Raw genomic sequence first — 23373 nt, 5'->3', positions numbered from 1 at the left:
TTTCCGCGGCTCAGCCAATCAAATCCTTCGTCAAGGAAGACGCACCGTTCCGACCAATCGCGGACGCCGCTAGGTTCCCATTCCACCGTTCCAGCCCTTTAAGACATGCGCACTCGAAACGCTGTCGCGCGCGCAGCTCACTGCGCATGTGCGTTGCCAGGGGTAACGCAGGTAGACAAAGTGGCTGGCTGAGTGAGGCCTGTTGCTGAGGCGGGGAGGAGGGGCCCGAGGCTTCAGGGAAGCCGCGATGAGGGCCGTGTTGACGTGGAGAGATAAAGTCGAACAGTGGTGAGGAGCGGGGCTGTCCGGGAGGAGCGGGAGGCCGAGGGCCAGCAGGGATGGCGGGCGCCTTGGAGTGTATCCCGGTGGTTGCCAACGGCAACGGGCCTGCGGCCTGGGCTGAGGGCACTGAGTCCCGGGTCTAGGCGACTCCAAGGTCGCCCTCCCACCCCTTTGCAGATGGAGAAACTGAGGCCTGGAGTGGGAGCGAGGGGATGTACCACGTATGAGGTAGCGGTCTTTGGAGGCGGCTTCACACGTCCTCACAATCTGATCTTGTTGCCTTACTCAAAAATCCATCCTGGGCTCCTCGGTGTTTTCCCAACTTGACAACTTTTTGCCACATCCACGTGCTGCCTATAGTCTTGTTTGTTTTTTCTCAAAATTGTCTGACTTATTTTTCTTTAAATATGATTTTACATTCTACAGGGAAACCTTATTACTCCGTATATGAAAACCGGTAGCAATCGCTGTAAATGTAAGATAACTGTAGGATTTAAGGCAGGGAGACACAAAAGGAGATTAACAAGTTGAACCTAGATACTGTTGCTAGGGAACCTTTGAGCCTCAAGCCTTAAAGCTGGAGATTTAGCAAGTGTGGTCGGAGAGGTGCTTGAGATGAATAGCATCAAACCAAGACTGTCCTGTGTCTTGTGAGAACGTTTGAAAGAGTCTCGAAAGAGAATGACTGTCTCGCTTTATGATTCAATATTGTTTAATGTTCTGTTCCATTTTTATCACCTAAATTCATTATTTTATCACCTAAACCATCATTGAGTGGTTCTATGAAGACCTACAAGACCTTCTGGAACTAATACCCAAAACAGATATCCTTACAGGGGACTAGAATGCAAAAGTAGGAAGTCAAGAGATACCTGGAGTAACAGGCAAATTTGGCCTTGGAGTACAAAACGAAGCAGGTCAAGGATAACAGAATTTTGCCAAGAGAATGCACTGGTTGTAACAAACTCCCTCTTGCAACAACACAAGAGAAGACTCTACACATGGACATCACCAGATGGTCAATACCAAAATCAGACTGATTATATTCTTTGTGACCAAAGATGTAGAAGCTCTATATAGTCAGCAAAAACAAGACCGGAAGCTGACTGTGACTCAGATCATGAACTCCTTATTGCCAAATTAAGACTGAAATTGAAGAAAGTAGGGAAAAACCACTAGACCATTCAGGTATGACCTAAGTCAAATCCCTTACTGTTATACAGTGGAGGTGACAAAGAGATTCACGGGATTAGATCTGATAGAGTGGCTGAAGAACAATGGATGAAGGTTCGTGACATTGGACAGGAGGCAGTGATCAAGACCATCCCCAAGAAAAAGAAATGCAAAAAGGCAGAATGGTTGTCTGAGGAGGCCTTACAAATAGCTGAGAAAAGAAGAGAAGCTAAAGGCAAAGGAGAAAAGGAAAGATATACCCATTTGAATGCAGTGTTCCAAAAAATAGCACAGAGAGATAAGAAAGCCTTCCTCAGTGATCAATGCAAAGAAATAGAGGAAAACAATAGAATGGGAAAGACTAGAGCTCTCTTCAAGAAAATTAGAGATACCAAGGGAACATTTCATGCAAAGATGGGCACAATAAAGGACAGAAATGGTATGGACCTAATAGAAGCAGAAGATATTAAGAAGAGGTGGCAAGAATTTACAGAAGAAGTATACAAAAAAAATTTTCATGACCCAGATAACCACAATGGTGTGATCACTCACCTAGAGCCAGACATCCTAGAATGTGAAGTCAAATGGGCCTTAGAAAGCATCACTACGAACAAAGCTAGTGGAGGTGATGGAATTCCAGTTGAGCTAGTTCAAATCCTAAAAGATGATGCTGTGAAAGTACTGCCCTCCATATGCCAGCAAATTTGGAAGACTCAGCAGTGACCACAGGACTGGAAGAGGTCAGTTTTCATTCCAATCCCAAAGAAAGGCAATGCCAAAGAATGCTCAAAATACCCAACAATTGCACTCATCTCACATGCCAGCAAAGTAATGCTCGAAGTTCTCCAAGTCAGGCTTCAACAGTACGTGAACCGTGAACTTCCAGATGTTCAAGCTGGATTTAGAAAAGGCAGAGGAACCAGAGATCAAATTGCCAACATTTATTGGATCATTGTAAAAGCAAGAGAGTTCCGGAAAAACATGAGCATTCCATGAGAGTTCCAGAAAAACATCTACTTTTGCTTTATTGACTATGCCAAGGCCTTGGACTGTGTGGATCACAACAAACTATGGAAAATTCTTCAAGAGATGGGAATATCAGACCACCTGACCTGCCTCCTGAGAATCTGGATGTAGGTCTAGAAGCAATAGTTAGAACTGGACATGGAACAACAGACTGGTTCCAGATTGGGAAAGAAGTACGTCAAGGCTGTATATTGTCACCCTGCTTATTTAACTTTTATGCAGAGTACATCATGCGAAATGCCAGGCTGGATGAAACAATCTGGAATCAAGATTGCTGGGAGAAATATCCATAACCTCAGATATGTAGATGACACCACCCTTATGGCAGAAAGTGAAGAGGAACTAAAAAGCCTCTTGATGAAAGTGAAAGAGGAGAGTAAAAAAGTTGACTTAAAACTCAAGATTCAGAAAACTAAGATCATGGCATCTGGTCCCATCACTTCATGGAAAATAGATGGGGAAACAAGGGAAATAATGGCAGACTTTATTTTTTTTGCGCTCCAAAATCACTGTAGTTGGTGACTGCAGCCATGAAATTAAAAGACTCTTGCTCCTTGGAAGAAACACCATATAACCTAGACAGCATATTAAAAAGCAGGACATTACTTTGCCAACAAAAGTCCTTCTAGTAAAATCTATGGTTTTTCCAGTAGTCATGTATGGATGTGAAAATTGGACTATAAAGAAACCTGAACACCAAAGAATTTATTCTTTTGAACTGTGGTGTTGGAGAAGACTCTTGAGAGTCCCTTGGACTGCAAGGAGATCCAACCAGTCCATCCTAAAGAAAATCAGTCCTGAATATTCATTGGAAGGACTGATGCTGAAGCTGAGACTCCAATACTTTGGCCACCTGATGTGAAGAGCTGACTCACTGGTAAAGAGCCTGATGCTGGGAGGGTTTGAGGGCAGGAGGAGAAGGGGACGACAGAGGATGAGATGATACGATAGCATCACCAACTCTATGGACATGACTTTGAGCAAGCTCTGGGAGTTGGTGAAGGACAGGGAAGCCTGGCGTGCTGTAGTCCCTGGGGTAGCAGAATCAGGTGCGACTGAACTGAACTGAAATTCATCATATAAGGTTGCATTTGGGGGAATACTGATTTACTTGGGAGTTTTCCACAGCCTGACTTTCAAAATCTTTCTTCATGATCTTTTCAGCTTCATTATGAAGCCTCTGTTTTAGCTTCTGGAACAGGGCCACTCCCCCTCTGTCTTTTCTTAGGCCTCTCTGTGTGAGGAAAGCATGCCTTCGTCTCACGGTGAAGTCCTGAACGTCCTTAAGGCTCCCTTTGGAGGTAGTTGCTCTCTTTGTACTCTGTATGAGTAATAGCTAATGCTCACTCTGTGCCAAGCCCTGGTTAAGAACTTCATATTTTTTATCTCATTGTCACCTCACAACAACCCGCTGACATAGGTACTGTACTTATTTCTGTTTTACAAAGGAGGCGACTGAAGCACAGAGAGGGTATATAATTTGTCAAGGTCACACAGTAAGTGATGGGGGTAGTTTTCTGCCTCTCTCCAGAGCCAGTGCTCTGAACCACTGCATTCATTATTCCCAGGGTTGCAGGGAAAAGCAGGCTCAAATGCCTGTAGGAGTCAAGCAGGCAACACAAGTAGGAGATCTTTATCTGTATCTTAAACACAAGGAATTGTCTGTTTTCCGTAGGGATGTTCCTCTTTCCTGTACTGCTCTTTTCTTGAAACATATAGCCTTTCCACTGTATCTTTCACTTGTACTTTTAAGAGATTTGAGTTAAAAAAAACTTTTTTTAAACTTATCTTTTAACTCTGTTATAAAAGTGCTCGTAGTACGAGCTGCTGATAGCTAGCAACTGAGCACTGGATTTGAATTCTGGCTCTAACTGCATTGAGTGCATGCTCAGTCCACTCAGTAGCTGTTTATTTTCAAGCAGGTTAGTTAATTTCTTTATACCTGTTTTCTCATTTGTGAAATAGATATAGGGTTGTTATGAAAATTAAGGAAGTTAACATGTGTAAAGCATTTAAACTGTACTTTGCATACATGTAAATAAATGTGCTTAATAAATATCAGCCACTGTTTTTAAACCATTGAGAGCAGCCAAAATTTGTTAAAATTGATAGTAACTCAGGAGAGTGGAAGGAGGGATAGCACAGACTCTAGAGTCAGACCTGAGTTAAAATTCTGGCCCTTTCACTTGCTGACTCTGTGATGCTGGGCAAGATACTTGACCTCTCTGAGCTGTGATGTCCTCGAGAGAAAGTGAAAGTGTTAGTTGCTCAGTTGTGTCCAATTCTTTGCAACCCCATGGACTGTAGCCCATCAGGCTCCTCTGTCCATGGAATTCTCCAGACAATAATACTGAGGTGGGTTGCCATTTCCTTCTCCAGGGGGTCTTCCCAACCGAGGGATCAAACCTGGGTGTCCTGCATTGCAGGCGGACTCTTTTCCACTAGTGCCACCTGTAGTCGAGCAGTAATGCTTACCTCACAGAATTGTGAGGACGACATAAAATAATGCATTTGAAGAGAGAAACACGAGGTGTCTCTGCGTTAAATGCTCTTAAGTAGTTACCAGAATGTTTTGTTTGTGTGCTTTTGGCCACACCTTGAGGCTTGCGGGATCTTAGTTCCCTGTGCTTAGTCCCTCAGTTGTGTCTGACTCTTTGCGACCCTTTGGACTGTAGCCTTCCAGGCTCCTCTGTCCATGGGGTTTTCCAGGCAAGTATACTGGAGTGGGGATTTTCCCAGCCCAGGGATTGAATCTGTGTCTCCTGCATTGCAGGCGGACTCTTTACTGGCTGCGCCAGTTCCCTGTTTGCTGCGGTTAAGTCACTAAGTCGTGTGACTCTTGGCGATCCCATGGACTGCAGCACGCCAGGCTTCCCTGTCCTTCACTATCTTCTGGAAAAGTGAAAGTGAAGTCACTCGGTCGTGTCCGACTCTTTGTGACCCCATGGACTGTAGCCTACCAAACTCCTCCACCCATGGGATTTTCCAGGCAACAATACTGGAGTGGGTCGCCATTTCCCTCTCCAGGGGATCATTCCAACTCAGGGATCTAACCTGGTCTTGTGCACCACAGGCAGACTCTTTACTGTCTTAGCCACCAGGGATGCCCTCACTATCTCCTGGAGTTTACGCAAACTCGTGTCCTTTGATTCGATGATGCCATCCAACGATCTCATTCTCTGTTGCCCGCTTCTCCCCTTGCCCGTAATCTTTTCCTGATCAGGGATCAAGCCCATGCCCTTGACAATAAAATCTCTGTCTTAACACTGGTCTGCCGGGGAATTCCCCAAGGTGTCTAGTTTTCTGTCCCTCATAGGGGCCAGGTTAATGTACCCCAGCTTAGCTTTTACAGTAGGCCATCACGGCAGTGCTGTCTGACCCATTCTTCCTAGGGTCACTGGAACTAATAAAATCGTCTGCCCGGGGGCATTTGAGAATCTTTGTCATATGGCTGCAGTGTGTCTTCTCCAGCCTTATCTCTTGCTCCCTGTCGCCCTGCACATGGCCACACGTTTCAGTCAAATTCGGTTATTTGGATGTCTGCTGTTCCCGCCGTCCTGTCTTTGCTTGGTTGTCTCTGCCTGAAATGCTGCGCTTGCCCAGGCTCCCCCTGCCTGTCTCGAAAGCCCTGCCTTTTTCACAGATTGTGTTCTTCGTGAAGCTTTTTTCTGATCCTCTCCAAATCAGAACACTCTGTCTTCCTGCTTGGAATCCCACAATATATGCTTTAATGTATCTCCTAAAGCCTTTGTCACAATATTTATTCTATACTCCATCCAATCTAAGAGGTCACTGTTTGTAAAATATTATTTTCTGTATGATTTAAGAGAGCAAAGTATGCTGCCAACTAAACTGACACAGTATCAGTTATAAGATGCATCCCAGCATCAGAAGTGTTAAAATGTGGAGAAAAAGGTGTGCTTTCGACTTGATGACACGTGGTTCTTTGTGAGTGTGTCTGAGCCTTGCCTTCCTACAGGGTGGTCATTTCATGACGGCAGGGAGGGACTGATTTTGTCATCTTGTAGCTGTTAGTTCTTAACATGGAAGAGGCACTTGATAAATACCGGATTAATTGGAGGAAGTAATGATATTTCAGTAAATGAGCTGTGGATTTTCTGGCCCTCACACATTCATTTGTGTAGCCTTCATGGTTTCATGATGACATAGTGCCCCCCACTGTTGACCCTTTGAATCGAGTCTGGCGTCTGGCTTCTGGACAAGTAAGTGGGATACAACCCTAGCTGCCAAGTGAATTGCGATGGAAGGTGTGGTGACTGAATGGAATTTGCAACCAAACGCAATTCTTAGCTGCTATTTTCCTTCCTCCTACGCAAGCCGTGCTTCGTAATGGACATAGCATTTGCTTTCCTGGCTGATAGCCAGCCTCGTCATTTTGGCTCCTGATTGTCCGTCTGCCTTGCCTTGTCTCCTGTTTAGTGTATATGACCTCGCATTCAAGCCTGATGGAGCCCAGCTGATCGTGGCTGCGGGAAGCAGATTACTGGTAGGATTTTGTCTGCATTTCCTTTTTAAGCGCTTTTTTCCCCTCTCCCTCGTGTAAGTGCTCTGAAATTTGACCCGGTTTTTAAGATAAAAAAGGCAAGGGCGGAAAAACGAGTCATTACTTTTTAATAGGGAAGGAAATGGGCTATTTAAAACAGGTAGGTAAACTGTCTGTCAGCTAGGAACCTGTGAACAATACCTCCTTTGGAGTCATTAATCTTTCCCTTTTTACTTTGCGACACCATGAACGAGTTGAAAAACAATTAATCAAAATGCCTTTGAAACAGAGCCATTTGTCAGTTCACATTTGTGTCGCCCTGAAAAAATTCAAACAACAGGACTGAAGGGGCTCCCTCCATGAAAAGCCAGACAGCCTGACCCCAATTTTTAGGCACAGGCCCTTCCTAAAGAGTTCCATATGGATGTTGTCCTATTTTTCATATTTTCAAAGAATATAAGCTCCTACTGGAAGCTGTCCCAGTGTATAAAAGTCGTTTTCAGAGAACACTTTATGTTCGACCTGAGAACCTTTGCCTGCTCGCCCCTTCCTCCTGCGTAAGTCCGCTTCCTCTCACTCTCTCGTCTCTAGATGTGCAGACAGCCTGCTTTGCACTGTCCGCGGGGAAACCATATAATCTTAAAGCCCTGAGTCAGTTGTTCCACAGATGACTTCTCTCCAGGGTAAACAGTCCAAATCCTTTTAAGTTTTTCCAATAGGTTATCTTCTCCAACACGGATCCTTTCTGGAGGGTCTTGCCTTTATTTCCCAGACGGTATGTTTTTTTCAATCTCCACAAAATTTATAGATGTCACACAGCTGTAAAATTCTACGTCCATGTTACAGCTGGGCTTTAGAACACTCCCTCCCACTTGCAGACCCCGGGTCCAGGTCTGTGACTCTCAGACTCTCGGTAGCAAGCGTGGAATGCCTCTGTGATGTCAGCGGTAGGGGCAGGCTTACACTGGCGTTTCTTCCTGCTCGCACTGGGCTCTCTGTGCTGGCTTTCTCTGGGAGGGTCTAGCTTGATTAGTCGCAGATCCAGATTCACACAGGGGAGTGAACCTTGCAGGGAAGTTCCACGGACTGAACTTCTGTTTCTCGAGCATTAATGGTACATTCCCAGCCACATAACGTGCAGAATCGTGGCCTCTATTTGTTGGGTTTCCCAACTTTCACAGTCAGTCTGGTTTTTCAATGTAGTTTTTACTTGGTACAAACTGAGAATATTGACACATGTTTTGGTATGAAAATAAAAATAGCAGCAGCGACCTGCAGGAATTCTGACTCGTGGGTGCCACGTGGGTAATCTGTAGCTTCGTCTCTTCCTTGCCAGGTTTACGACACGTCTGATGGCACCTTGCTTCAACCCCTAAAGGGACACAAGGACACGGTGTACTGTGTGGCGTACGCGAAGGACGGTAAGCAGCTGCTCGGCTTCAGTCTCTGTCCTGGCCTCACAGTCACTCGTCTCTCTCCTTGGCTGTGCCCACATTGTTAGTGAGCTCAAGCACCACTTCCGGTTTCGGAAGACAGTCAGTCTCTTAGACTTCAGTCATTCAGCTTAATTCCGTCATTTAAGTATTTATTGAGGCCCGTCTGTGGGCCAAGTATTGTTCTAGCTGCTTGAGATACTTCAGAGACCAAAACAAAGATCCCTGCCCTTGTGCGACTCATGTCTGTGTTGTGGGAGGGGAAGGGGAGAGAGTTCGAGGAAAGACATACAATGAATGTACTAAATAAGTAGATTAAACAGTATGCTGGAAGGTCGTGAGTGTCAGGAAGAAGAAAAAGGGCACAACAAGAGGGCTTGAGAGTGCTGGGCGGGTCAGGGCGCTGGGTGCAGGATGGGGCAGGGTAGTCAGGATGGCTTGTTGAGATGGGGACCAGTAAGCAAAGATTGAAGGTGGGGAGCTAGGGAAGTAAGGACAGCTAGTGCCAGGGGGAGGGGAGCTCCTCGTAGAGGGAACGGCTGTTGCAGAGGTCCTCAGGTGGCTGTGCCTTCCTGGGGCTGGGACAGAACGTCGGTGGGGAGCAGTAGGGGACGAGGGCAGAGAGGTAACAGGCGTGGGCTGGCTGGTTAACGTGGGCTGCCGCAGAATTTTGATCCTCACTGAAAATGGGGAACCATTTCTCTGAGCAGAGGATAAATCTGATCTGATTTCTGTTTTCAATACTGGGAACAGCCTGCAGGGGGTGAGGGTGGAGGAGGACAAGTGAAGGATCATCATCGTGTCATCCGGGCAGATTCTGTCACACGGGTGATGGCGGCTCAGATCTCTGTAGAAGCAGAGTAGGTGGTGAGGAGTGGATAGAGCTGCGAGGCAGAACCAGTAGGGTTGGCTGACAGTTGCATGTGGGGTGTGAAGGAAGGAGTCGGGGTGACTCCCAGGTTTTTGACCCGAGGGAATAAAAGGATGGAGTTGCCCTCCACTGAGATGAGGAAGGCTGCAGCTTACTGTGAGAGGTCAGGAGTTCAGTTTCAGACACACTGAATTTGAAGACAGTTGATGCTGTAGGGAGGAGAGTGGGAAATGCCGGAGCAGTGTGGTTGAGTGAGAGGAGGAGAGGAGATCCAGGGCAGAGATGGGCCTGGCGGGAAGCTGGGGGCTGTCCCTGCAGGTCCTGGCAACGGAATTCTGTCCCATCCTTTCAGTGAAGCAGGAAGCAGAAACATCTGAGAGTGAGGATGGGGAAGGAGGTGTCTGAGAGTTGAGGGCAAAGGAAGAAAGTCAGTCACCACCTGCCCAAGGGGCTGAGTAAATGGCCCCAGGATGTGTCGTGAGACCCCAGCTACACGAAAGGCCCACCCGAAGCTGGTGATCATGGATTGAAAGTGAACTCAGCGGTGTGATGATGTCTTTTTCTCCATCACTTAGAGCTGCATAGATACGGGAGGGGCAGAGCAAGTGGAGGGGGGATTTAACCAGAGTGGTAGGTTTACAGGCTCCTCTTGAAGATGAAGTATGAGGGCAGGGGCAGAGGATGTATGCACACAAGTGATTATCTACATTGACCTTGAACTGTTGCTGAGTCATGAGGGGAGAGAGGACCACAGGGCTGAGGGGCAGTGGAGAGGGAGGTTCTAGTGGAGTTGAAGGGTCACTGGAGTTAGGGCACGAGGTGGGGTGAGGAAGAAGAGAGATGGCCGTCACACCGGCTGCATGAAACTGATGTTGGGAGTTAAAGTAAATCCATGCTTCCCACAGCTGGGTGTCTGTGGGAGGAACATGGGCTTTGGGATAAGACAGTTCCAACCCCAAAAGCTCTGTGAGTTGGCGGTGGTGGTTGACTCTCTGAGTCTCGCCTTCCTCCTGTGTCATATGGCCTTAGGATTGGAGACGGGCCTCTGTGACCACTGCTGGGAAGGTGCAGGACCAGGGGCACAGTGCGGACGGACCGCAGAGATCACTCAGGCTCCAGGGTTTTCACTTTCTTTAGATGACGACCTCTTTGAGAATCTGATGAAAGCTACAGACCCCTCTCAAAAATGCGTCTACCGCATGCGCCCAGTGTTAGCCTGACCCAGTCCCTTCTCTTCACCTTAGACCTCCATAATGAGCGAGAGAAGTCACGCACACTTCGTCACGTGATAGCAAGTTAGTGGCAGAGACGGTGCTGGTTCTTGCCTGATAGTCAGGTGTGCTGTCCCATGGTTGTCCTGTTTTTCTTATGTGCCTATTTGAGTTCAAGTTCTCAGTAATACCAGGGGACAACCTGTGAGGTCTCAGAATTTATAAGTCTAGGGCCTCTGGCCTTCGGCACTGTGACGGCCCTCGGGGATGTCAGAGCAAGCTCTGCGATCAGGGTTTTTCAGCGTTTTGCAAAGTCCTGCCACACATGTCATCTCACTTGGCCTCCCAGTAGCCTCTGAAGCAGGTAGGGAAGGGGTGAGAAAATAGGCGTGGAGCCCATTCCAGTATTCTTGCCTAGAGAAGCCCGTGGACAGAGGAGCCTGGCAGGCCATGGTCCACAGGATCACAAAGAGTCGGACGCGACTGAAGTGACTTAGCGCATTACAGGAGACTTGGCAGAGCCAGGCCTGACCTGGGTCCTCTGACTGCAGAGCCCACATTCTTCCCAGTGCCTTATGCCGCCCCTCATAGCACCGAGTAGTGATAACAAAGTCCCTCTCCCTTGGATCTAGAAATAAGGATACACTGAATCATGGTTTTGCTGTTTAAAACATGATGACTTTGCTTGTTTCTGATTTCTCTCTTAAGTTTACTAAATACTTAATAAGCAGCCATGAAACAGAAGTGTGTTAAGAACTAGTGTTTTTCCTTCAAGGAAAGTGATACAAGACGATGTGAGGAGATAATAGTGATAATGGTAGCTGATCTTGTTCAACATTGATCCCAGGCTAGCCCCAGTCCTAAGCACTGTAATCTCATTGTGTCCTCACAATAGCTGAGAGGTAAACATTGTTGTTGCTTCCGCTTTTCCGATGAGGAAACGAGGGCCTGGGGATGCTCAGTGGCTCCTGGCTCTCCCACAGCTGGCGGGTGACATCACAGGGAATTCCCGCTCACACTGAGCCTGGAGCCCACTCTCTCCCTGCCCTGCTGCCTGCCGGGGTCGGGGAGCAGTGACAGGAAGAAGAAACAGGAGCAGCTTCTCTGGCTTAGTGTTTGCAGTGGTGCCACCCAGCCAAAGTAGGGTGAGAGTGAAAGCCTCACCCGGCCCTCATTTGCTTGAAGCCTTTCCTTAGGACAGAGAGCAGGGTCTTAATGTGGCCCCGAAGCCCCAAGAGATCCCACCACCACCCATCTCGCCCTTTCCTGTGACGTTCCAGGCTGGCTGCGCTCAGCCCTCCAGAGGTGCGATGTTTTCCTGCCTCAGGGCCTTTGCACGTCTGTTTGACCCATATGGATGGGCCTTTCCGCTGTCTGCACCTGGCTAAGCTTTGCTCAACCTTCAGGTCTTTTTTGTTTTTCCTAATAATTCTATTTATTTATTTTTGCTTGTGCAAAATAAATAAAGGTCTTTGTTGCCCTGTGGGCTTAGTTGCCCTGTGGCATGTGTGATCTTCCCAGATTAGGGATTGAACCCATGTCTCCTGCATTGCAGGCAGATTCTTATCCAGTGAACCCTCAGGGGACGCCCTCAGCCTCCAGGTCTTAATGAATGATCCCCTTCTCAGAGAAACCTCCATCACCGAAATGAGGTCCCCATGTATTCTCTTTCATAGAGCTGCTTTTTTTCTCTCCACATTGTGTTTGAATTTGATTAATTTAATTTAATGCCTGCTTTACCCAACAGACAAACTCTGTGAAGGTAGGGATCACGTATGCTTTAATCAGGACTTAATTCTGAGCATAGGGCGTGGTGCTGGCTTGCGACAGGCTCTCCATACATCTCCATTAGTGCCAGGCAGAACTGGGAATGAACTCAAACTTCCTGACTCCAAAGCGCTGCCACCCAGCACTGATAAGAAGGGTTGCAGAAGCAACTGATACTTCCTAGGGACCTGAAAGAAGCAGCTTTCTAAGAAATACTGTCTGCAAAATGCTGGCCTAAAACAAGTGAAATTTATTTTCTTTTTAAAACCACTTTCAGGCAAACGCTTTGCTTCTGGATCAGCTGACAAAAGCGTTATAATCTGGACGTCAAAATTGGAAGGCATTCTGAAGTACACGTAAGTGATTGTTTAGGCACACGGTCTTATGAGTTGGCCTCTTATTGAGGAACGGGGCACAAGCCCCTTAGAAAAGAGGGCAGGAAGGACTTTTTTTCCGCGTGACGGCAGTTCAGTTGTGGGGCTGTGTGCTGAGGAGGTCGGGGAGTGAGTGAGGGAGGCAGCAGTCTGGAGTGCGGCTGGCGCTGGCTGGTGTCTCCATGTAGTTCAGTTTGCTTTGTCTGATGTCACACGTTCTACCACCACCCTCCCCCCCGCCCCCGCCGCCCCTCTCCAGTGTCCCCACCTCAGGGAAGAGCCTCACATCCACCCGGGGTGGCCAGCCCGAAACCTGGGCTCTGTGTGCTCCAGGCCCCTCTCTGTGCCGAGGCTCTGCTCATCCCCTGACATGGCTTCTTCTGGAAGCCCTCCCTGCCCTGCTAGCCTCGGTCGGGTCTCCTTCATGGCGTTTCTCACAGCTGTACTTTTATTTTGGGGGTGCTGTGTGGCATGCGGGATCTTAGTTCCCTGACCGTGCCCCTGCAGTGGAAGCGTGGAGTCCTAACCGCTGGACCGCCAGGGAAGCCCCTCACGGCTGTAGTTTTGCACTTATTCTGATGACAGATTCCTCCCATCAGCCTGGAAGCTCCGTGGGGGCAGACACTGCCTGTGTTTAGTTTACCGTGTGTCTCTGGTGCCTGGCGCCTTGCCCGGCCCATTGTAGGTACTCAACAAATGATGGTTTTCTTTTGAATTGTGGTGAAATATACAGAACATGCAATTTGCCATCCTGAGCATGTTTAAGTGTGCAGGTCAGTATTGCTAAGTGAGTCCATCCATGTTGCTGTGCGGCGAACCTCCGGGCCTCTCTTCATCTCACAAAACTGAAACTCCTCCCCTAGAAACAGCCACCTCCAGCCCCCTTCCCCAGCCCTAGGCACCACAGTTCTACTGTCTGTGAGTCTGACTGCTCTGGGTGCCTCATATCCGTGGAGTCCTACAGTATTTGTTCTTTGGTGACTGGTTCGTTTCACCGAGCGTAACATCCTCAAGGCTTAGCTGTGTTGTAGCACGTGTCAGAATCCCAGTACGTTTTGCTGCTGAATGACATCCTAGTGTATCTACAGACCATATTTTGTTTATCCATTCATCTGTTGCTGATGGGCCTTTGGGTTGCTTCCACCTCTTGGCTGGTTGGAATAATGCTGCTGTGAACATGTGTGTACGGATCAACATTTGGATGAATGAATAAATGAATGAACGAGGTCACAAGTCAAGTATGGCTCACAAGTGGAGTGAGCCTGAAGCTGAGGTGCCACACATGGGACGCGCCTCCCTCAGCCTTCACGGTCATCTCAGATGTTTCCAGGTCTTGGTCTATAATAGTGTCTTCACTGTACCTCCATCCTGTGCGAATGAATGTATTTCCAGGCCTCCACAAAGCCTAAGAGGAATGTCCATTAATGCAGCGCTTCCAGTGCGCCTGGCTGGGTGCCTTCTGTCCTGTTCCCAGCTGGTATACGAGAGCTGTTCAGCGCGTTTATCTTGGAGGAGGTGGCCAGTCTGGCGGGTGGGTAACGTGTAGAGAGGAAGATGGTGGCTGAGAGGCAAGCCAGGAGGGGGCGTTCACCCCTGTGCTTTGCACTGGTCACTTGCAGCAGAGCTCGCGGTGCGGAGTTAGGCTGTCTGCGGGCCTGTCATTACAGGCTTCTGCTGGAGCCGCTGAAGTGTTTGTGGTCTGCCGTGTAATCGTCTCTGGTTGTTTACTTCCCAGGCACAATGACTCCATCCAGTGTGTCTCCTACAACCCCGTCACCCACCAGCTGGCATCCTGTTCCTCCAGCGACATCGGTAGGTTTGGGTTCCCAGCGTCTCGTCCTGGAATGACTGGAAATTGGCAAAAAGTGCTGAAATCCGTCCAAAATGTGGTGACGAGTCAGTGCGCCTTCTTTTCCCTTCACTGGCTGAGGGGAGGCTGAGAATTGTCCTTTAAATTGTGTAGGAACCAAGGGAGTGAATGAGGCCATTGAGTCTGATCAGAAATGGGTGGGTAAGACAGCAATTTGGGAGAAGGCCTGGGGAGGGAGGTGGGGAGAGAACCGGGAGAGCCCCGGCGTGACTGGCATTGCTGCCTCTGAGAGGGGACCCTGCAGTTGTCCCCACCTCCGTGTCCCCAGCACCCTTGTGCAGCGTGTCCCCCTTTGCTCATTCCGTGGTTGTGGCTGTCCTCCCCAAGGAGCACACCCGCCCCACACATGGCACTGGTGGGGTCCCGGCATAGAGCAGAGGCTGGGAGAGCGGATGGAGGCCTGCAGGCTCCCTGTTCAAGGTCCAGTCTGGCTTTCAGTTCATCGGTTCTGTTTTCCTTGCTGGGAGATACTGGGTACACAGAGCAGAACTCGAGATCTGACTCCTCTGTTTCCCTTCCTGACCTAAAGTGAACGCATTCCTTCTGTCCACTGATAAGAGTTCAGAGGTTCAAAAGAGAGGATGTGATTGAAAGCACGTTGTGTACATAAAAGGGGGAGAGACTGTCATTGATGAAAAATTTAGCATTTTCTCCATGTGAGGCACTGGTCTGGGTGCTTGCTTTTGGGGTGAAAGAGACAAAGTAGAAATCCTGCCCTCAAAGAGCTTGTGGTCGGGGGCAGGTAGGGAGGTCGAATTTGTAAACATGCACCGTGAAGTAGTAATGTTTGTTGAGCGTTCGTGGTGTGGTGGGCGCTGGGTGTGTGTGCTCAGTCGCTGTCATGCCTGACTCTGCCACCGCATGGACTGTAGCCCGCCAGGCTCTTCTGTCCATGGGATTGTCCAGGCAAGAAAACGGGAGTGGGGTGCCTTTTCCTCCTCCAGGGGATCTTCCTGACCCAGGGATTGAACTTGCATCTCTTACATCTCCGGCATTGGCAGGCAGATTCTTTACCACCGAGGCTCCAGGGAAGGCCAGTAGGTACTGTGCCAAGGGTTAAATTAATTCCTGTGTGAGCTCTGTGACAACCGTGGTAGCATTCTCATCCTTGCTGTGCTGATGAAACAGAACTGGGGCTCAGAGTGGTCCAGGGACGTGCCTGAGGTCACCTCGCGGGTAAGGGATGGGCCCAGGCCACGCGATTGCATCTAGCGCCTGCTCTGGACAGCACTCCCGAGAGGCCCTGGAGGGTGCGGTGGAGGGGAGACGGCTCGAGCACAGGCGGAAATGCTGGAGGAGGCCTTCCAGTGCCGGAGGTGGGGGAGGCAAGTTGTTGCATGTTGCATCTTGCTCTGCAAATGTATTTCTGCCCTGGATTTTCCTTCTTGGCCGTGCTTCGTGGCCCAGACCCAGAGCAGAATTTGGTGGTGTTGCCCAGACATAGACCTGTTGTGCAACACTGCGTCAGTGGCAGGAGGGAGCAAGTCAAAGGCAACCAGTATGCTGGGGACAGGGCACGGCCCAGAAAGGCTGGGGAGCGGAGGCTGGATTTTCAGGAGGCATCCTTCATTACTTTGACCACTATCCTGGTTACAGTGTAATAATTATGAAAGTTGCATTTCTTTGAGTTAAACCCCTGAAAGTTTGGCTAGAAATTCACCAATGTATCTTCCTCTCTTTTTTTTTTTTGAAGTGGTTATAGATTCACAGTAAGTTGCAGTAGTTACAGGTTCACAGTGAGTTGCAGAGATAGCAGAGAGGTCTCGGGTGCCCTTCCTCCTCTCTCTCCCGTGGATACATCTCACGTAACTGTCACAAGGTCACGACCAGGAGACTGGCCTGGCGCACTGTGTGTGTGTATAGTTGTATCACGTCGTCACCTGTGTCAACGACCATCACTGCGAAGATACTCCTTTATCATCACCTCCCCCATCTCCTGCGGGCTCCCCAGGTGGCGCTAGTGGTAAAGAACCCGCCTGCCGACGCAGGAGACATAGGAGACTCCGGTTCAATCCCTGGGTCAGGAAGATCCCCCGGAGGAGGAAATGGCACTCCTGTATTCTTGTCTGGAAAATTCCATGGATAGAGGAGCCTGGTGGGCTGCAATCCAGGGGGTCACAGAGAGTCGAACATAACTGAGTGACTAACACTTTCTTTCCCCCATCTCCTATTATAGCTAACTCCTTGAACCATTTATCTGTTCTCCATCTCTATATAAGATGGGCTCATAGAGCATATGACCTTTTGAGATTGACTTTTTAAACTCCACACGAAACCCTGGAGATCCATCGGAGTTGTAGCGTGTGTCAATACTCGTTCCTCTTTGTTGCTGAGTAATATTCCAACCACCGATGGCAATGGACATGAACTTGGGCAAACTTTGGGAGATGGTGAGGGCCTGCTGGAGTCCGTGGGGTTGCAAAGAGTTGGACTGACTGAGTGACTGAACAACACCAATAGTCCAACCAGTCTCTCTCATATCATTTTGCACTGAAGGCTTATGGTCTCCTGAGCAGAAGTCTGTCTCTAAGCACAAGTCCAGCAGCAAGATAACCTGCTGCAGGTAAGTTAAGGGGCAGCTCTGAGGGTGGTTTTCTGTTCCCCTGCTCTTCAAACAGACTCAGAATGTGGCTGGTTCACGCAGTAGAAAAGGTCTTATGCTTCCTAGTTGCTCTGGGCCCCATGTTTCCTCTTTTCTTCTCTCGTGGTCTCCTTGATGGGAAGAACCCGTGTCTTTGGTCGTGGCGCGAAAGAGCACTGCAGGTGGCTTTTGGGCAGTTGTCTAGCAGCAGGTGTCCCAGCCTCAGGCTGTGCTCAGGGCAGACTCGGGGGATGTGAAGCTGGCCTTGTCCAGGCGGCACAGCGCTGGAGGAAGCACAGGCTTTGACGTTAGATCTGGGTTCAGATCCAGTTCAGCAGCTGACGGGCTCTGTGACCTCGGGAGGTTCCTCATTTGACAAACGGGGATTAAGATGCTAAAAAGAAAAGAAACTACTAAAAAGAAATCTGATGTTTGCAGTAACATGTAACACTTCAATATATGGAGTCATTCACTCACAGTTTTAATTTTAAGCTACAATAAATGCTTTTTCCAAGCATCAGAATATTCTCATTTTAGAACAGAATGGAGGTTTTTAATGAAGGGAAAGAATCAGTTGTTTGTGAAACATAGAAAAATGACAAATATATTTCCATTTTGTATGTAAGGAAAAAAAAAGATGCTGTCTTGATAGGGCTGTTGTGAAATGCACACAAGGTAGTGAGTTGGAAGCAAGCAGCTCCTGCAGATGGTGGACGCTCTCAAAGGGTGGCTGTGCTTGCCAAGCAGCTTCTCAGCGCAGCCTCCCTTTCGTTCAGCAGCTGGTGGGCACCTGCTCGGGAGACTGGCAGTGACTGAGATGCAGGTCCTGTGCTCAGGGGGCTCTGGGGGTGGGAGGAGGCTGGCCCCGCCAGCGGTGCACGCAGAGCTCAGGGCCCTTGTGGCGGTGCCGACAGAGACCGTGGCGGCGAGGGGAAGGTGTTCCCGCCTTCACGTCTCGCTCTCCGCTCCGGGAAGCAGCGGGACTCCCAGTGTGGCCCTGAGATGTTTTCATCAGGGCCCAGGTGCTTGTGGCCGCTGCCGCCTCATCAGGCCGTCTGAAGCAGGGCCCAGGTCTCACTGCTTTTACCTGCCGTGTTCCCTTTCCCCGCCCCACGCCCTCTGGCGGTTGTCTGAACAGCTGGACAAACGACGGGCAGTACCTGGCTCTGGGGATGTTCAACGGGGTTGTCAGCATCCGCAACAAGAACGGCGAGGAGAAGGTGAAGATCGAGCGGCCGGGGGGCTCCCTCTCCCCCATCTGGTCCATCAGCTGGAACCCATCCAGGTGACCGCACCGCCGCCCTCCTCCACCTCCTGCTCCTCCACCTCCTCCTCGGTCAGGAGCTCTAGGAAGCCCTTCCTCAGGCGCTGGGTTCTTTCTCTCCTCACGAAGGCTCCCTGATTCAAGGGCTTCTCACCCCATGTGACTGATCCGTTTTGGAACCTGTTCCCGTTTCAATGGAATTTTTAAAGAGCCCATCTTGAGTTTTGGAATGCATCCCAGAAGTGTAGCTGAGCAGATGAGCTATCTAGGCCAGCCCAGAGTGTGTGTGTGTGTGTGTGTGTGTGTGTGTGTGTGTGTGCGTGTGTGAGTGTGAGTGTGCGTGTGTGACAGAGAGAGTGTGTATGCATGTAACACAGGAGAGCCACTTCCTTATGAATCAGTAGCTCACCTCTGTGCCATGGCTTTATTTTGGTCTTTTCCCCTTTTCAGTTCTTCCCTCCAAGTCTGAACAGAACATGCGCTTTTTCACGAGCCCTTTTTGCTTTTCATGAGCCTTTTTTGCTGCCCTTAGCCCCCAAAACATCAGTGTTAAGTATACATATCCCCAAAGCCTACAGTTAGTTCCGCAAACAGTCGGCATCTACCTTCTCCAGCCTTACGCACATTCTCTTTACTATGCTCATGTGACTTTGATGGGGCACTGATAGCTTTAGGTCTCCTTGTATAATCCTGTAACATTATTAAGCCACCGCTGTTCCCCATAGAGTCCTCTGAAGGTAAAGGACTTAATTGTTTACCAACCCAATGTCATTTTAAAGGTGGGACCTACTTGATTTAGAAGGCTGTTTAATGTCATGGCCTTTCTGACATCAGATGATTACGCTTCTTCTTGAATACTTTGGTCCAGCCCAGGGCTGTGGCATGCATGTCTGATGCCTTCAGAGCCCATTAGCCTAGCCCAGAGTTCCTGCTGTTTGCTTTTTGCGGCCACAGATGACTCTGTGGCTTCGGGGGCCCATTTTTAATTCATGAGACGCAGGATGCCTGGTCTGCCTGGTCTGCCTGGTTGCTGTCCTCTTCCGGGCAAGGGGCAGGGGCTCCTTGACAGGTCTTGAAATTAATATCCCTAGTGCAGTTCTAGGCAACGCGATTGAACAACCCCTTACCGTCTGCAGCCGATGGGAGAATTTCTGGATGAACATAGAGATCGAGGATTCCGAGGAAGCCATTGTCAGCAGCTACTTTCAGGAAATCCCTTCCACTCTGAAGTCTGCAGTGTACAGTAGTCAGGGTAGTGGGGCAGAGGAGGACGAGCCCGAGGAAGAGGACGACAGTGCCGGGGACGACAGCCTGTGAGTGTGTCCCAGGGAGCCGGAGCCCTCCCCGGAGGGGCCTGCCCCAGCCTAGACCTGCCGGCCGGCGCCTCTCTGGCGCTGCCTTCCCAGAGACCGGGGGTGTTGTTGCTGCAGGCTCTTCCCGCCGGGGGGAGCGCTCCCCTGAAGCTCGTGTGTGGGTTATAAGACTCTTCTTAGAGAAACTCTGGCAAATACTGAAGAGTCCAAAGGAGAAAGTTCAACTATTCTGAAGACCCCATCCCCAGAGGAAACCACTGTTAGCATCTTAAGTGTATTTCCCCCCAGTCTTGTATGAACCAAACCATATCCTACTCCCTTTTTGTCCGCTTAGCATCGTAGAGTAAACTCTTTAGAGTGGCATCTAGGGGTCCTTTGAAAAGCATGACGTTGAGCGCCTGCCTGTGTGCCCTGGCCTGGCCGCAGCGTAGTTCATCAGACGCCTCCCCTCTTACTGGACACCGCTCTCAGCCTGCTCCCACACCGCACCTCACCCTGCATTTGCTAGGGCACATATCAGAGAGGAGCTCCCCGTCTTACCCACAGTCCTCACGTCAAATCCTTGTTGTCCAGCCGGCCTTCCTTCTCTTCAGCCCAGATTACCTGTAGGGAAACCATTGCAGGCTGCGGTGTGAGAGCCAGGACATTCTGATTGACAAATCCTAAGCTAGATCACTTCATCCAGACTGTTCTGTGGTGCCTGGGCTTCCTTGGGAAAAGAAGGTGGGAGATGGGGGACCAGGAAGGGAAGAGAGGGTGGGCTTCACGTCCCAACCTGTGTTCAGCCAGAGCGGACCCTTTAGTTACTAACACAAGCTTTTGTTTTGGTGAAGAGTCCCACTGCCCAGGGTTTGGCGGGGGGGTGGTAAAAGGGGGAGAAAGAAGGTTGGAAACCAGCCATCCAGCTCATGGAGGCTGAGCCTGGCCCAGAGCTGTACGAGGTCTCCTCAAGAGGGCTCGCCGCAGCCTGGGCCCCGGGTCGTGTTTGGATGTCAGTGCCGTTCACACAGAGTTCACCTGTGGGTCCCTCCGCCCCCCTCCATCGTTGTCTTTGTCCCCTTGGCTATCGACTAGAGCCTGCGTGAGTTGCCATCTGGTCACACTTGCCCGGGGTTTGCTCACAGGGCTGCACCACGCTTTGGCTGAGTGTCTCATGGTGCTGTCAGATGACCCCAAGGCCCTGGGCTCAAAACGCTGGAGTTAATGAAGAGGCGGCAATGTTAGGTGGGTTCAGGCCAGCACCCAAGGGCTGGGAACCTCTCTCTCTTGAACTCGACTCCTTAGTAGCCCTATCTGCAGCCCTGGCTGAGGAGGTTTCTCCTGTGCGGCTCCTGCAGCCGCAATTCCAGGACGCTGATGCTGATGGCAGTCGGTTTCAGAGACGGGCTGGTTGTAGCGAGCCGCCATTCTTTCCTGTTAGATCCAATCAGAAACCATTCCACCTGCGTAAGAACCCCAACTGCGAGGGAACTGAGCTTTGGGTGTTAGTTTCTTCTTGAGGAAGAGCAAGGAAGGTTCCCCTCTGTCCATTAAAAAAAAAGTCAGATGATCCATGCCTTCCCACCACTGAAGACACGTCCCTCTGCTCCTCCCCACCTTGTACAGTGTGTAAGAGAAAGCGCTCTCGGATCTCCAACCTCACTGTCTTAGCTCTGCTCCCAGGAAGCTGTGAAACAAGGGGTCTCACCTCTTCATGGTGGCTATGTCCCTGCACCATGAGCACCCACGTGGTGGGGCATCCTGTCGAGATACAGATCCCGGGAGGGCTGACCTCACCTTCCCCTTCCCTCTGGACCGGTTGATGGGTAGGCCCACGTCACAGCCCTCTGGCCCCTGTCCTCCTGTCCAGCACTTGGCATTCTGACCGCCTGACCAGGGCTTTCTCTTTCCTGTTGTTTGTTAAACCCTTCGGGCAACACTCACCAGCAGGCCTTGGCCCCACGTAACCTCTTTTGTCTTCTGTTGATTAGAGAGGAACGCAATGACATCCTGGCTGTAGCTGACTGGGGACAGAAGCTTTCCTTCTACCAGCTGAGTGGAAAACAGGTATGCAGTCTGTGCCAGCCCGGTGGGAGGTACCGGTTTGGTCATGCCTGTTGGTTTTAGTCTGTTTTCACGTTTGGAGATTCCATTATTAGTGATTGTTCATCCTTTGTGTTAGCTCCTGTTTATCGAGCATTTACTGTGACACCAGTTTCTGTGCTGAGTGCTATGAATTATCTCTTTTAATTCTTAGAAAACTTTGTGAAGTAGGTACTCTGCTGATCAACTTTTTACATTTTTGGGGCCACACTGAGGGCATGCGGAACTTCCTCTACTAGGGATAAAATCTGTGCCCTCTGCAGGGGAAGTGCGGAGTCTGAACCACTGGACTGCCAGGAAAGTCTGATCTGCTTTTTAGATATGAATAGACAAGTCTCAGGGGAGTGGAATAAATATTATGCCCAGGGTCCTGCACCGCCAGTAAATGGTTGAACTGAAATGCAGCTTGGTCTGTAAAGCCTTGGTCCTAGTCATGAACCCCTTCCTGTATTTGCTTTATTCACCCCCACGTTTATAAGCACCTGCTAGGCTAGCCCTTCAGGCCTTGGGTGGGCAGGGAGATGTGAGGATGCTTCCTGGAAGAGATGACACCTGATGGAGAAGGGGGAAAGGACATCCTTGTCTAGTGCTGGGGTGCTGTGGAGAATGGCATGGAGGTTTGAAAGAGCATGGGCCGCTTAGGAAACTGTAAGAGACTCATTTTGACTTGGGATCTTGGGAACTAAACTCAGGAGCTTGACCTTCATCCTAAAAGTAGAGGGGGCACCATCAAAAGTGAAGAGACAACACACAGAGTGGGAGAGAAATTTTTCAAATCATTTATCTGATAAGGGACTTGCATCTGAAATATGTGAAAAAACTCTTCAGTTCAGTTCAGTTGCTCAGTCGTGTCTGACTCTTTGTGACCCCATGGAGTGCTTCACGCCAGGCTTCCCTGTCCATTACCAGCTCCTGGAGCTTGCTCAAACTCATATCCATTGTCAGTGATACCATCTAACATCTCATCCTCTGTCGTCCTCTTCTCCTCCTGCCTTCCATCTTTCCCAGCATCAGGGTCTTTTCAAATGAGTCAGTTCTTTGCATCAGGTGGCCAAAGTATTGGGGTTTTAGCTTCATCATCCATCCTTCCAATGAATATTCAGGACTGCTTTCCTTTAGGATGGACTGGTTGGATCTCCTTGCAGTCCAGGGGACTGTCAAGAGTCTTCTCCAACATCACAGTTCAGAAGCATCGATTCTTCAGTGCTCAGCTTTCTTTATGGTCCAACTCTCACATCCATACATGACTCCTGGAAAAACCATAGCTTTTACTAGATGGAGCTTTGTTGGCAAAGTAATGTCTCTGCTTTTTAGTATGCTGTCTAGGTTTGTCATAGCTTGTGTTCCAAGGAGTAAAAAACTCTTACAAGTCAATAATAAAGAGACAACTTAATTAAAAAATGGAACAGGGATCTGAATGGACAATTTTTCAAACGAGAAATACATGTGGCCAAGTAAGCAAATGAAAAGATGTTGAACATCATTAGCTACCAGGAAAATGCAAATCAAACTCACACTGAGACCCACTTCACACCCACTAGGATGGAAAATTGGAACCCTTGTATACTACTGACAGGAATATAAAATGGTATACCCAGCCACTTTTTAAGTAGTTATTAAAG

General features: G+C 49.4%; 1 protein-coding gene across 10 annotated transcripts in view; it reads left to right on the top strand.

Moving 5' to 3' along the window:
* The first annotated feature begins 185 nt into the window (after positions 1 to 185).
* The window catches only part of IFT122 (intraflagellar transport 122), a 65689-nt gene continuing 42501 nt past the window's right edge, over positions 186 to 23373 (top strand). For 4 of the 10 annotated variants that reach the window (XM_068982503.1, XM_068982504.1, XM_068982501.1 and 1 more), the window contains exons 1-8: positions 186 to 288; positions 6922 to 6988; positions 8322 to 8406; positions 12545 to 12623; positions 14377 to 14453; positions 17008 to 17074; positions 18231 to 18377; positions 21640 to 21715. In XM_068982503.1, coding sequence (XP_068838604.1) covers positions 248 to 288; positions 6922 to 6988; positions 8322 to 8406; positions 12545 to 12623; positions 14377 to 14453; positions 17008 to 17074; positions 18231 to 18377; positions 21640 to 21715 — 639 coding nt within the window. In that variant the 5' untranslated portion in view covers positions 186 to 247. Of the gene's footprint in view, positions 289 to 6921; positions 6989 to 8321; positions 8407 to 12544; positions 12624 to 14376; positions 14454 to 17007; positions 17075 to 18230; positions 18378 to 19492; positions 19670 to 21639; positions 21716 to 23373 lie in introns of all 10 variants that reach the window. The other 6 variants (XM_068982500.1, XM_068982497.1, XM_068982498.1 and 3 more) reach the window with 2 other exon arrangements.

This window comes from Capricornis sumatraensis, chromosome 10, assembly GCF_032405125.1.
Source record: "Capricornis sumatraensis isolate serow.1 chromosome 10, serow.2, whole genome shotgun sequence".
In the NCBI taxonomy this organism is placed as follows: domain Eukaryota; kingdom Metazoa; phylum Chordata; class Mammalia; order Artiodactyla; family Bovidae; genus Capricornis; species Capricornis sumatraensis.
The sequence above is the reverse complement of the archived record's forward strand: the minus strand, read 5'-3'. Positions and strand labels throughout refer to the sequence as shown.